The following is a 14,788-nucleotide window of genomic DNA, read 5'->3' on the forward strand; positions in this document are numbered from 1 at the left end:
CTAGCTACCAGCTACCCTGGCACCCAGCATCCAACACTCCCAGTTACTTTGGCACTCAACACCCCTGACACAGATTACCTCTGGCACTCTCAGGTATCGCAACACCCCTGGCACCCAGCACTTGGCACCCAGTACCTGAAATTTCTGCCTACCTCAACATCTAGCATCTGGCACCCCTGGCACACAGTACCCTGGCCTGCTGCCAGGGCTGCCACCAGCTCCATCAGCCCCTGGCACCCAATTGCCCACCCCATGGCCAGGAGGGCAGGGCACAGGCAGCTCCTGCTCCCCAAGTATGGGCACCACTGCTGGCACTACCCAGAGTCACTCCCAGCCCCCCAGGGCACCAAGGGGCACTGCCAGGAACAACTGCCAGGGTGCCAGTGTCACCAATGCCACTATTTGGCACTGGTAACTATGCCCTAAGATGCTACCTCCAAGCACTGTGTCTTGTGCCTCAAGATGCCAATGTCACTGACGTCACCACTGAAGCCTGGTGCCCATGCCCCAAGATGCCAATGGCATCACTGGGCACTGGCACTCATGCTTCAAGATGCCAATGCCACTGATGTCACCACCAAGCACTGGTGCCCATGCTCCAAAGTGCCAATGCCACCACTGGGCACTGGCACTCATGCCACAAAATGCTGATGCCACTCAATGCCAGCACTGGGCACTGGCACCAATGCCCTGAGATGCCAGTGCCACTGATGTCACCACCAAATGCTGTGGCTTGGGCCCTAAGATGCCAATGATGCCACTGCTGAGCACCAGTGCCTACACCCTGAGATGCCAATGCCACTGATGTCATCGCCTAGCACTGGTGCCTGTGCCCCAAGGCATTAGCACCACCACTGGGCACTAGCACCTGTATTCCAAGATGCCAGTGTTACCCAATGCCACCACTGGGACATGGCATCTATGCCCCATGATGCTAGTGTCACCATCAAGCACCAACACCCAGGCCCCGAGATGCCAAAGCCATTTGATGCAACCCAATGCCACCATCAGGCACTGCGGCTTGTATCCAAAGATGCAGATGCCACCACTGGGCATGAGTGCTTATGCCCCAAGAAACCAGTGACACCTGATGCCACCGTCGGGCACCAGAGTCTGTGCCCCACTATGCCAGTGCCACCATCAAGCACCAGCACCGCTGCCCACGGGTGCCAACGCCACTCGATGCCACCAGTGGGCACCAGAGCTTGTACCCTCCCTCCTGTGCTCTCCCTCCAGCTGCCAGACCCCCCCTGTTCCCCCCCCCCGCGCCGTGCCATTCCCGGGGGGGTTGAACTGAGTGAACTGGGGGTGTGGGGTGAACGGGGTGAGGCGGGGAGAACTGGGCGCCGGGGTGGCGTGAACTGGGTGAACTGGGTGCCGGCGGGGGGCGAACTGGGTGACCTGGGTGCAGGGAAGGGGGGGTCTGAACTGGATGCCCGGGGTCTGACCCAGGTGCTGAGGGGTGACCTGGATGACCTGAACTGGGTTGGGGGGAGGGTCCCGAACTGGGTAAACTAGGTGCCGGGGGGGGTCTGACCTGGGTGTGGGGGGGCTGAACTGGGTGCCGGCAGCTCCCGTCCTGCCCTATTATGGGAATGAGCAGCAGGCGCTGCCCGCCTGAGCCCCCCCCAGCCCCACAGCCTCTCCCCCAGGCAACCCCCAGCCCCACACCCACACCCCTCCCAGCCCCCCAGCTGCCCCCCAAGTGCGGAAGGACCCCCACCTCTGCTCCTCTCCCGCACGTCCTCGTAGATCTGCACCAGCTCCTGCTCCTGCTCCTGGGGGCCTGGCGCCGGCTGCCCCACGCCGGCGAACGACATTGTCGGGGGGGACACACGCAGTGGGGGTCCCGCCGCTGCTCTGCCCCACGGCGGCCCCACAGTGGCCACGGGACAGCAGGGACAGGCCGCCCCCCTCCCCCCCCCCCCCCCGAGCCCTTAAAGGGACAGCTCGGGTGTCCCCCCCCGCCCCGGCCCTTAAAGGGACAGAAGGGAGCCGCCCCCCCGCTCCGCCCCCCGGGGCTCCGCTTTCGTGGGGCAAGGAACCCCTACGGGGCAGGGCACGAATGGGGCACAGCCATCCTATGTGACACGGACCCCCTATAGGGTATGGCCACCCAGGGGGGCACAGAACCCTATGGGGCAGGGCACCCTATGGGGCACAGACTCCCCTCTATGGGGCAGGGGCACAGTGTGGGGCTGGAGGCGCCAAGGGGCAGGATGGGGTTGCCAGGTACAGCCGGCTCTCCCCAGCTGGCACAGGAAACCCCCTGCTGCCCCATAGCCCTGTCCCACTGCTCAGTACCATAGCTCAGCCCTGCCCCACAGTCCAGCCCCACAGCCCAGCCTGTCAGCCCTGCCCCACAGCTCAACCCCACAGCCTTGCCCCATAGCCTTGTTCCATAGCTCAGCCCTGCCCCACAGCCCAACCCTGCCCCATAGCTCAGCCTTACCCCACAGCTCAGCCCTGCCCCGTAGCTCAGCCCTGCCCCACAGCCTTGCCCCATAGCTCAGCCCTGCCTCATAGCTCAGCCCTGCCCCACAGCTCAGCCCCACAGCCTTGCCTCATAGCTCAGCCCTGACCCATAGCTCAGCTCTGCCCCACAGCTCAGCTCCACAGCCTTGCTCCACAGTTCTGTCCTTCCCCATAGCTCAGCCCTGCCCCACAGCTAAGCCCTCCCCGACAGCTCAGCCCCATAGCGCGGGCCCGGGAGCTTCCTCAGCCCTAAAAATAAAGGAAGTGGCACCAACCCAGCGCAGGGGGGCAGGCTGGGTTTTGGGGTGGCGGCCGTCAGGTTGGGACACCCCAGCCCCAAGCTGCAGGTGGGGACCCGGCCCTCCCCACTACCCTAGCAGCAGGCACTGGGGGGCCCATTGGGACCGCCCCCCGTCCCCCATCCCGTGTCGCCCCCCAGACCTCACAGTGAGGGCTGGGAGGGGGCTCAGTCGCCTGAGCACGGGGGGGCACACAGGGTCCCTCTGCTGGGGCCATGGGGCTCGGGGCTGGTGACGTGACCCCCCCCGCAGCAAGAAGAGACTAAGGGGTTCATGGGTGGCACCTGGTGACCCAGAGGTGTCCCGGGAGTGTCCCTGGGGGCTCCCCGGGAACCTCACAGCTGGGACGACCATAGCCCCTCCTATGGTCACCAGATCCCCTGCCCGGCACTGGGGACACCCCAGGGACACCTCAGGGATACCCCAATGGCATCCCAGGGCCACTTTGGGGATACCCGGGGGACACCCCAGGGATACACGGTGGGGGCTGCAGGGACACCCTGGGGACACGCTTGGCACATGTCCTGGGTACTGAGGGGCATCCTGAGGACACCCCAAAACATGTCTCTGGGGACCCTCTAGTATCCTCAGTGCCAGGGACAGCTCGGTCTGTGCCCAGCCGCAGCCCTGCCACCCCTGGGGCACCCCCTGGCCTCACACCCTTAGGCCCACCACCAGCTGGACTCAGGACAGGGTGTCAGTCACGGAGCCCTGGTGTGGCACCTGGCACAGTGCCCATTGTCAGAGTCTCTCCACAGTGTGCTGTCCAGTGTGATGTCAGTTGCCAGCCAGACTCTCAATGTGGTGCTCAACGCAGCTGGAGCCCCACATGATGCCCAGCATGGTGCCCACCCCAAGGCAGCCACTAATTGCAGTGCTCAGTGTGAAGCCCACTGGCAGTCAGACCCCTGGCAGGGTTCCTGGTGCAGTTGCAGTGCTCAGCATGGTGCCCACGACCAGCTGGACCCTCAACGTGCCAGCTGCAGTCAGACCCCAGCACATGATGCCCAGCATGGTGTCTGCTGCTAGTCGAGCCCCTGACATGATACCTGGCATGATGCCCAACACAGCTGCACCCTTGACACAATGCCCAGTCCGATGCCAGTCACAGACTCTCGATGCAGTGCCCAGTGTGATGCCTGCTGCCAGGAGGCCCCCATACGATACCCAGCAGGTATCTGCTGCCAGTCAGACCCTCAACATGGTGTCAGCTGCCAGGCAGACACCTGGCACAGTGCCCACCATGATGCCAGCCACAGCTGGACACCCAGCATGGTGCCCACCACAGCTGGATCCTTGCTGTGGTGCCTGGCACAGTGCCCACCACAAGCCAGACATAACACAATGCCTGGCACAGTGCTTGCCACAGATGAACCCCTGACATTGTGCCTGGCATGGTGCCCACCACCTTACATCCCCCCAGTGTGGTACCTCCTGTGGTGTCCTCTGCAGCCAGGTCCCTGACATAAGGCCCAGTGCAGCGTCTACTGCCAGCCAGACCCCCAACATAGTACCCAGTGCTGTAGCCAGCTCCCCAACACGACACCCACCACCAGCTAGCCCCCCAGCACAGTGTCCGGTGCCACCCTACCTGCGATGCGAATGACAGCTCTCTCAGCAGGGTCCAGCACGGTGCCATTGCCCGCCGCAGCCTTGGCACGCCGGGTACGCTGGTGCTTGCCCAGGTTCCAGGGCAGGGTGTCCCCAGGCCCAGGGGAGCCACTGCTGCCACCACTCGAGCTCTCCTCTGCCATCGCCCCTGGCTGCGGGCACTGTGCCCACCTCGGCTCCTGTGTCAGAAGGACGGTGTCAGGGACCTGTTGGCACCTGTGGCATCACCTGCCAGCACCCGGCAACCACCGCGCCCAGTGCCAGCCCTCAGACACACCCCAACTGCCTGGCTTACAGCTGTGGCCAGCAGCACCTGCACCACGCCCAGCCCTGTGGCAGAGTCAAGGGGTGCTAAAGGGTGCCAGGGGGTGCCATGAACCCCGCGAGACAGTGCCCTCTAGAGACCTCAAGCACATGATGCTCTGGTCTGTGCCAGGAGTGCTGGACTGAGCCATGCCAGGCAGTGCTGCCAAGGCCATAATCACAAGGGAGGTGCCACAGTGAAGAGGCAGCAGTGGGCAGAGCCGTAGTGATGCCCAGAGAGGTCGGTCCCGCAGTGGGCACAGCCATGGTGGCACCAGGACCCCACGCTGGTGACACCCCAGCACCCTGTTCCTGCAGCTTGGAGTGCCAGAGAGCATCAGAGCCACATGCAATGAGGTCACAGTGGCACTGGGGCACCAATGGCCAAAGTGCGCCGGTGCCACTGGCCGGGAGAGGCTGCCAGGGCCCAGCCCAGCCGGTGGCACCATGGTTCCAGTGCCATCCCCACGCCAGGGGAGCGTGACAGCGGTTGCCAAGTGAAACTGCACGTCAGCGCTGCTGAGGCCTCTGCCACCCAGGCACCACCATCCTGGCACTGCCACGGCAGTGGCACCGGCTACAGCTCTTTCCCACCAGACCCTGCAGTGCCAGGAAGCACCGAGATACCATTTCCAGCAGCTCCAAACCCACCGGGTCACTGGCACCGGCTCTCGGGAGACCGGTGCCAAATCCCATGCCCCTGGCAGCCCCATGGCACCAGCACATGCCGCTGGCACCCCCAGGAGGATTTTCTGTGCCATTTTTAGCCCAAACCCTCTGGAGGTGCCAGTGGCTGCCATCAGAGCAGGGCACTCCCAGGACCCCCCAACACAGACCCTCCAGAGCCTGGGCAAGCACCTGTGGGGCACATGTGTGGGGTGGGTACATGTCTGAGGTGAGCACACAGGTGGGCATCTGAGCAGGGGTGGGCACACACATGTAGGGCAAACGTGGGTGGGCACACACATATAGGGCAGACATGTGGGTGGGCAGGGGTGGGTGCATGCATATGGGACACCTGTGGGGTGGGCAGCAGCATGTGGGGCAGACATGTAGGGCATGCACATGTATGTGGGGTGGGCACATGTAGGAGGTGGCCACACATGTGTGGGGGTGAGCAGCACCGGGCACATGTGTGTGGGTCACAGGTGTAGAGTGGGCGCATCCATGGAGGGAGCAGGGGGTGGCACAGGAATGTGGGGTGGGCATGTAGGGTGGGCACATTAGTGGGGAGGTGGCAAGGGGTGGCACACGGAGGGGGATGATAATCACGGGGTGGCACATGTGGGGTATGGAGCAAGGGGTGGCATGGGGAGGTGGCACACGGAGAGGAGAGGGAGCGGGGGGTGGCACACGGAGGGGGGGATGGAGCAGGGGGTGGCACTGGGGGGCGGTGCTCGTGCCAAGCCTGACTCACGGCTGCAGCCCCCGCAGCCCTCCCCAGCTCCTGCCGCACCGACCCCCCCCCCCCGACCTACAAAACCCGCGGCACCCTCTGAGCCCCCAGACCCCCGCAGCTCACCCAGGTCAGATGCCCCTCAGCACCCCCCAGACGCCCCCAGACCTCCTTCAGCGCCTCTAGCTCCCCCAGATCCTACAGCACTGCTCCCCCTCCCGTAACCCAGCCCCCCCCAGCACAGGCTCCCCTATCCTGCACCCCACAGAGCCCCCAGCCGCGACCCACAGCCCCACCCCACCACCCCCAAACCCCCATCCTGCACCCTGGGACCTCCACAGCACCCCCAAATCCCCACAGCACCTCCAGCCTCCATATCCTGCGGCACAAATTCCCCCCCCCAGCCCCCCTTCACTCGCCAGGTCCCCCGGCTTAGAGCCCTCCCCTGCACCCCCGGGCCCCCCTGCGCATCCCCTGCACCCCCGGGGCAGCGCTCCCTGTGCCCCCCTGGTGCCCGCACTCACCCCGCGCCGCGCTGCCCGCCGGGCATGACCGGGGAGGGCGGTGAGCACCGGACCCGGGGGTGGGCACCGGGGATGTCACCGGCGGGGGGTCACCGGCTCCGGTTCCCGCAGCGGCTCCGCCCGAAGCGGCCCCGGGCTGCAGCGGGGGCGGGGCGAGGGGCGGGGCTGAGGGCGGGGCCCGAGCACACTCCCCAGCTCCCAGTTAACCCAGTTAGCCCAGGCACGCCAGGGGTTAATGCTAGGCGTTGCTCCCAGTACTCCCAGTTAACCCTTACTGGTGCGTCCAGTTAACCCCCACTAGTGTTAATAGAGCACCCCGTTAACTCTAACCCCACCAGTGCTCCCAGTACACCCAGTTAATCCTCGTTGGTGCGCCGAGTATGGGAAGGGTTAACGCTGACCAGTGCTCCCAGCACACCTATTTAAGCCTCACCAGTGCACCCAATGAGAGGAGGGTTAACCCCCACCAGTACACCCAGTTAACTCCCTCGGAGTGTCCGTTTAACCCCTATCAGTGCACCCAGTTAACCCTCACTGGTGCGTTCACCAGTGCTCCCAGTATATCGAGTTAACCCTGAGGGGTGACCCAGTATGGGAAGGGTTAACGCTGACCAGTGCTCCCAGCACACCCAGTTAACCTTAACCAGTGCGCCCAATACACCCAGTTAACCCTCACTGGTGTGTCCACCAGTGCTCCCAGTACACCCAGTTACCGCTGCCCAGTGCCGCCAGTATGGGAAGGGTTAACCCCACCCAGTGCTCCCAGTACAGCCGCTCACCCCCCTGCAGTGCCCCCAGCAGCAAGTCAGGGGCCGACCCCGCCCAGCGCTCCCAGTTCAGCAGGAGCCGCCCCAGTGCTCGAAGTACAGAGGGTGCGTCCGTGCCAAGAGCTGCCCGTTCAGGAGCCATGGCACCCGCAAACAGCCACCGGCCTGGTATCGGCTGCCTGTGCCCGGCGCATGCCCTGCCCGCGCCCTGCCCGTGCCCTGGTATGTCCTAGAATCTCCCACTGTCTCCCAGTCCCTCTCAGGGCCTCCACGTACCTCTCAGTCTCTACAAGTGCCTCCCAGTGCCTCCCAGGCCCTCCCAGTGCCTCCTGGCACCTCCCAGTCCCTCCCAGTGCCTCCCAGTGCTTTCCAGTCCCTCCCAGCCGCACCTGGCTGCTCCCAGCACCACCGCACTTGTTTGGCATGTGCCAAACTGGGACCAGCGACCCTGGCAGTCACAGGGGCATGTCCCAGTGTGTGTCACTGGTGTCCCATCGCGTGGCACTGGTGTGTGCCCCCCGTCTGTGCCACCAGCACCCATCTCAGTGCCTGTCCCAGCATGCCACTGGTGCCTGCCCCAGTACCTGCCCTGCTATGAGGGTGTGCCACCAGTGCCTGTCCCGGTGTGGCTGATGCCCTTGTCCTGCTGCCCGGTGCCACTTCTGCCAGCCCCACTCAGGCCCCGATGGTGCTGGGCGCAGCAGCCTGGCTGCAGTCATGTGCCGATGCCAGTGCTGGTGCCAGGTCTGCCAGTGGGGCTGCTGCCAGCAGCCACACAAAGGCCTCTTTCATGGCCCCACTGGCCCCCAGTGCCAGGGGGCAAAGGTCTGGCTATGCTTGGCACTGGCGGTGCCAGGACCTCTGCTCAAGACCAGCGGTGGCTGTGGCACCCCGAGGGCTGCCCCTGGCACTGCATGGGCCAGGACCCCTGGTAAGGCTGATGGACCCCACACCCAGCCCTGCTGAGAGGCTCTGGCCACGATGCCAGTAGTAGCTTTGTGTGCCGGGGCCTGGCATGGAGATCCTGACACTGCTGGCACCAGGCGCTAGGCTTGGCACACAGGAGGTCAAGAGGGCTGTGGGGGAGAGCTGGGTTGGGAGCACAGGGTAGTGCCAAGGATGGGCTTTGGGACTCCAGGCACAGGCAGTGTCCCTACACCTCCCATGTCCCTGCCATCCCCCCAGTGTCCCTGGCACCTTCAATATCCCTGGCACCCCCAGACACCACCTGCCTTCCCCTACCCCACCCACAGCCCCTGGGCACACTCCTGGGCACCTACCTGACCCAGAGCCCAGAGTCGTCCTTGGCGGCAATTCTCCTGGCACCGGCTTGGGGGAACCAATCCCAGGATGGGAGGACATGACCTGGGGGAGTCCTGGTGCCAGGACGGAGGGGTGCCAATGCTTCCGGGATTCCCGTGGGCACAGGCGGATGCCTAGTTCATAGCCCCCCTGCTTGACTCCCACTGCCAGACCCCAGGAACAACCCCAAACACAGCACCCCCTGCAGCCCCCCCTAGCCCTGATCCCCCTCCACCAATCACCAGACAGAAATAAAAGGCACCAAATTTATTGCGAGTTTGGGGCTCCTTGGAATCTGCCCTGGGGCAGGGACCCCCCCAGACCTTGAGAACTCCCAGGGACCCCTTGAGCCCTTCCCTGGTGCAGGGGCTGGAGGAACGGGTCAGGGCAGGCAGGAGTGACCCCTAGGTGGGCACCCCTCCGCAGACCCTGACCCTTGGAACTGTTCTGGGATGCCCAAATCCTGCCCCTGGGCAGGAGCTGGTGCAGTGGGACTGGAGGCACTGGGTTCAGGGGTGTCCTGGGAGGGTCAGGGGGGGCCAGTGGGGGTCGTGGTGGCCCCCCCCTGCCGGCGGCAGGTGATGAGGTACTGGGGGTAGGCCTGGGTGTCGTTGAAGATGACGAAGATGGAGGGGTGCTGGGAGCTGTTCACCACGCTGTGGTAGCGCCGGGGCGGGCAGTTGCCAGGCTGTGCCCGCAGTGGGGGGGCACGGAGACCCGGGGACCCCTTTACATAGTCCCCAGTCAGCACCTGGGCCACGAAGATGAACTTGGAGCCATCAGGGCTGGGAGGGGAGAACCGGTCCCGGGCTGACAGCGCTGCCGACACCGCGAAGTACACGCCAAGGCCATACAGCGTACCTGTGGGCACCATGGGTGTGGGCCAAAGGTGCTGGGGGGCACCTGCTGGTAGCAGCAGACTGGGATATGCCACCAGTACCCAGGTGAGCGCTATTGGGTTGGCATATGCCAAAGGTACCCAGTGGGCTTGGGCCAAAGGTAGCCAGGGGGCATGGGGCAGTGGTACTGGAGTGAGCATGTACTCGCAGTAGTAGGACCATGCTGGTGGTACCAGAGCAAGGATGTGCCCACGGCACTGGGTTGGCACACACCGGGTTGGCACCTGCCAGTGGTGCCACAGCAGGCTCAGCCCATGCCCACCTGTCACTCACCGTTCCTGCCGCAGAAGCTGCGGTTGAAGCCGTGCAGGCAAATCTCACGGCTGCAGCCCTCGGTGGTACCATGGAACAGCACTCGCTCCACCGTGGTGCCAGGGGCACACTCCCGTGCCACACTGCCCTTCTTCAGCTGGTACTGCTGGTACAGCACAGGGTGGATCAGCTTCTGTACCTGTCGGGGGTACAAACTGGCTCTACTATGGGCACACCATGGCTAGGGGCCTGCATGTGCCCAGCCTGCCCTGGCACTGTCATCACACACCCTGACAATGCTGATCCTGCCATGCTGCTCCTCCAGGCTCTGGTAGAACTGGCACACGGTGGCAGCAAACTCCTCTGAGCCCTCAGGCAGTGACAGCAGCCGCACCTCCTCCTCTTCCAGCCCTGGCACCTCCAGCCCTGCTGGGTACAACCCCAGTGAATGGCAACATGGCATGGTTGGTACCTCACCAGACAGAATACTCCCCAGCAAGGCAGGGCTAGCCTCATAATACCATTCTGGCATCAAATGGGCACCACATTGGCACCAGCACACACCGAGCAGGCGTCGGTCGCTGTGGGCAGGGGGCTGGCTGCGGGAGATGGCGATGGCACGGGCACTGCCAATGTCGAACTCCTCCATCCGCTGCAGGTCGATGGTGAGGGGTCGCCCGGCCAGCACCAGGTCCAGCCGTCGCTGCTGGCACTGCCAGGCACACTCCAGCTGCTCCGCAGCCTCGGCAGGGTAGGGGATGGCCGTGCCAGAGGGGTCCCATCGCACCCAGCGTGCTGTGGTGGTGCCAACATCGCGCAGCCTTGGCTCTGGCTGTGGCAGTCGCCTGAGCAGGGCCCGGAGGTCGCGGGCAGCAGCTGCAGTGTATTCGGCAAAGCCACGCAGCGTGGCAGTGCCATTGCACAGCTGGAGGCTCACAGCATGCCGGCGCTGCAGGAGGGCCAGGCAGGAGGCTGGCAGTACCTGCAGCTTCTCACTCACCACCACCTGTGCCTGCAGCTGCCCCTCCAGTGCCTGCTCCAGTGCCCGTGGCAGCGCCGACACGTCCCGCTCAAAGGAGCAGAAGATGGTGACCTGTGCCATGTCTGCCGCTGGCACTGCCTCCTCCAGCGAGGCCTCCAGCGCAGCGCGGAGCCTGCTGTCATCATCCTCCTCCTCCTCTTCCTCACTGGGCAATGCCAGCTGCTCACGTTGAAAGGAGCGGAGGGAGAGAGCAGTGGCACGTGCCAGCTCTGCCATCTCCTCCTGCGAGCTGTCCATGGAGCGCTGGATCGCCAGCACCATCTGCGCCTCCTCCTCTGCCAGCCTGGCATCACCCGTGCCCCACTGCAGCTCCCTGGCACCATCCCCACTACCCACAGCCAGGGGCTCTGCACTGGCATCCTGCTCGGTACCAGCCCATGGAGCATCGTCAGTGGCATTGTCAGTGAATTCATCAGTGGCATCATCAGTGGCATCACCAGGGCGCAGTGCTGCCAGCAGCTCCTTGATCTCCTCTGCAGGGAGGACCAAGATCCTGACCATGAGCCCCCCACTGGGGCACGGCATTGGCACCTGTGGCCCCTTCCCACCATGGCACCACAAGCAGCCCCCTCACCAATGTTGGATGCATCACCAGGCCAGTGCTGGGCATCCCTGTGGCAGCTTGCAGGGAGCAGGTCTGTCAGCTCCAGCTGCAGGGACACAGGGGTAAGTCAGTGCCACTGCTGCCACCAGGGCTGCTTGTACATGCCAGCGACAGGCATGATGGCACCTGCTGTCCCAGTGATGTTGGTACCAGCCCCAGCCACACCTGAGGGTCCGGGGGGCTCCAGGTGGCACTGTCCACATCGATGACGCACTGGAAGTGGCTCTCAAGCTGGCGCAGGAGGCTGTGCCCACTCTGGTCCCGCAGGAAGCGGGCAATGCCAGGGAATCGCAGTGGCACTGGCTGTGAGCCCACAGTGCCCAGCAGGCTCTGCAGGAACTCGGCAGCTGCCTGGCACTGATCTGGTTGCCCGCTCACCTGCCGGTGGTGACAACTGGTCAGGGCTGGGATCTGGCACCAGTGGGCACCGCAGAGCTGGGAGGGACCCTGGGACCCACCCCACCATGTCTCACCCGGAACCCAGCGACATCACCTCCCTCCAGTGGCACCAGGGAGACCTCAGGGATGCTGCCCAGGAGATCCTGGTAGTGGCACTGAAGGTACCGCACTGCACCTGGCTCCGCTGCCACCAGTGCCTCGTCCTGTGCCAAAGCTGCCAACTCCAGCATTTCGTCCCGTGCCAACGCTGGTGGCACCAGCACCGCATCCTGAGACGACACCAACGCTTCATCCTGTGCCAATGCCAACACTGTTGCTGCCTGTTCCGGGCACTGCCACCGCCTGGCCACGGCCTCATCCCCCTCTGTGTCCTTGTGACTCCCAGCGATGGTGTCTGGCAGCTCCCCTGGCATCGGGCTCAACACTGCTGGTTCTGTTGGCTCCAGCTTGCCAGGAACTGGAGGGCCTCTGTCTGGTGAGGTGCTGGTGCCTGGGGGATTTGCTGTGCCCAAGGATGGGGTCTCCCCTGGCACAGGGATCTCGTCCCCCTCTGGTGCCCCCAGGAAGGAGTAGTGGGGCTCCACACTTAGCACCATGCCTTGCAGCTGGTGCTGCCGCTCCAGCACCCGCTCTGCCACTGCAGGGGAGAGGACAGGCAGCTGTGACACCCTGGCACTGCCATCACACTAGCCCTGGCACCACCATCATCCCAGCCACAGAACCCCTGGCCCCCTGCCCTTGCCCAGGCCATGGCACTTCTGGCACCACCATAACCCAGCTCAACAACCCCTGGCACCACCATCACCCCAGGCATGGCACCCTTGGCACCACCATCACTCCAGCACAGGCACCCATGGCACTGCTATCATCTCAGCTGTGGCAGCCCCAGCATCACCCCAGCCACAGCACCCTTGATACCCAGCACTGCTGTCACCCCAGCCCTGGCATCACCATGGCAGCACGATCCCTGGGGTTGGCACGGTGCCTGCTCACCATCAAGCTGCTGGAAGGTGACGATGGCAGCCTGCCCGCCTGGCAGCACCTGCACACCACGGACGCTGCCACCGCCACTGCGCCGGTTCTCAAAGTAGAGCTCCAGGAGGTCATGGCTCAGTCCTGGCACCGTGGTCCGTACCAGCACCTGAGGGGTGCGTGGCACCCGCTGCAGCTGGACCTTGGCCCCTGCTGGCCCCCAGCACTGTGCCCGCTGCTCCACCACTGCCAGCTCTGCCCGCAGGGACACCAGGGTGGCACTGGTGGCCCCGCATGGCCCTGGACAGGTTGATGGCACTGCGTGCCACCACCGTGTGCCACCAAGTGCCACCCTGCACCGCACCCTGTACCACCACCAGGGCTGGCTCAAGGGAACCACCAGGACCCACATGGTAACTCACACCCCACAGCCCCATCTCAGTGCTCTCAGCTGGGACTGGGACACCCCCTGCCCCATCCCACTCTTTCCAGTTAAAATTCAGATTCTCCACGCCTCAACCCCAGTGCTCACAGTTAGGATTTGGACCCTCCACACCACAGCTCCAGTGCTCCCCGGTGGTATTGGGCACCTCTCCCCCACCATCTCAGTGGGGACTGGGACACCCCGTACCCCATCCCAGTTGAGATTTGGATCCTCTACATCCCATCCTAGTGCTCCCATTTGGGACTGGGATCCCTTCGTGCCCCATCCTAGTGCTCACAGTGCCCCACCTTGAGGGGTGAGGGGGTCGCGCAGGCTCAGCAGTCCCCAGCCCGCAGGACCCCGACTCAGGGTGAAGGTTCCTGGGGGGCGGCCCAAGAGGGTCCTCAGGTGGGGTTCCAGCAGCTCCGGGGGCGTCGCCGAGTTCAGGCCCCCCAGCAGCAGCCGGGAGAAGTCCCAGGGGGGGGCCGGTGCCACTCGTAGCTCGGTCCCCTCCAGCCGGTGGGGACTCCGAGCCAGCACTCGCTGGGCGTCTGGGGGAATCACGGGGGTCACTGAGGGGGCACAGCACCCACCCCCTGCTGGGGCACACCAGGGGAGCTGACAGCCTCTCACCAGTGCTCCCACTGGGGACTGGGACACGTCACAAACTGTTCCAGTGCTCCCAGAATCTTACCGCGTGGGTCCTGGAAGGTGATGGTGAGGTGGGGACCATGGCGCTGCCAGTCCTGCACCGGGCCTCCCCCTGAGCACCGCCGGCTCTCGAAGTACAAAACCAGTAACTCCAGTTCCATACTGGGGGGGAACCCCCCAACCTCCAGCACCCCTGAGCAAGGGGGATCACCCTGGGGGTCGCCCCCCTGCCGCGGCTCATCCTCTGCCATCCTGGAGAGGAACACGCTAGGGGGAATCTGGGATACCCCCACTTCAGGTACCTCTCCAGTATGACCTCCTGGACCAAGGAACCCAGCCAACAGCAGCTCCCAAAGCCGCCTTGACCCATCCCAACGCTCCCAGCATGAGACTGGGTCACCCCTTACCCTATCCCATTCGGCACTGGGACATCCCGCACCCCATCCCAGAGCTCCCAGCAAGGACTGGAGCACGCCAGACCCCTTCCCAGTGCTTCCAGTGGAGGTCTGGGACTTCCTTCACCCCATCCCATTGCTCCTGGTGGACCTTGGGACCCGCGGCACTCCATCCCAGGGCTACAGGCAAGGACTGAAGCACCTCGCACCCCATGCCAGTGCTCCCAGTGGAGACTAGGACCCCCTTCGCCCCATCCCAGTTCTCCCAGCACGTACCAGAGGCTGCCGGCTCCCCCCGCCAGAAACGAAACTGAAACGGGGCGGGGCCGGGACGAGGTCTCGCAAGGCGGGGCCACCGGAGCTGGCAGCCATGGGACCGGTCGAGGGCGCTCTGCCGCCGCACAGGGGCGCTGTGCCACCAGGCCCCTCCCTACGGCAGGGGGCGGGGTCCAGCTGACCCCGATTTGCCGCCT

The 14,788-nt window shown here is 64.7% G+C and overlaps 1 protein-coding gene across 1 annotated transcript; it reads right to left on the minus strand.

Annotated features, from left to right (window-relative positions):
- Positions 1 to 8,970: 8,970 nt before the first annotated feature.
- Positions 8,971 to 14,224, minus strand: PARP10 (poly(ADP-ribose) polymerase family member 10). The gene is made up of 10 exons (XM_054385430.1): positions 13,964 to 14,224; positions 13,578 to 13,820; positions 12,867 to 13,100; positions 11,948 to 12,510; positions 11,640 to 11,852; positions 11,445 to 11,520; positions 10,393 to 11,343; positions 10,118 to 10,257; positions 9,850 to 10,027; positions 8,971 to 9,538 (listed from the first exon to the last, which is right to left on the minus strand). Exons 1-10 carry the CDS (start codon positions 14,169 to 14,171, stop codon positions 9,207 to 9,209), a joined length of 3,138 nt encoding a protein of 1,045 aa, XP_054241405.1. The 5' UTR covers positions 14,172 to 14,224; the 3' UTR covers positions 8,971 to 9,206.
- Positions 14,225 to 14,788: the final 564 nt, after the last annotated feature.

Source organism: Indicator indicator, chromosome 12, assembly GCF_027791375.1.
Source record: "Indicator indicator isolate 239-I01 chromosome 12, UM_Iind_1.1, whole genome shotgun sequence".
NCBI classification, from domain to species: Eukaryota; Metazoa; Chordata; class Aves; order Piciformes; family Indicatoridae; genus Indicator; species Indicator indicator.

Coding starts and splice junctions, on each gene's coding strand:
- PARP10 (XM_054385430.1), bottom strand. CDS start 14,171: ATGGCAGAGGATGAGCCGCGGCAGGGGGGCGACCCCCAGGGTGATCCC. Junction 13,821..13,963: donor CACCTTCCAGGACCCACGCG/GTAAGATTCTGG, acceptor TGATTCCCCCAG/ACGCCCAGCGAGTGCTGGCT. Junction 11,521..11,639: donor GGAGCCCCCCGGACCCTCAG/GTGTGGCTGGGG, acceptor GTGTCCCTGCAG/CTGGAGCTGACAGACCTGCT.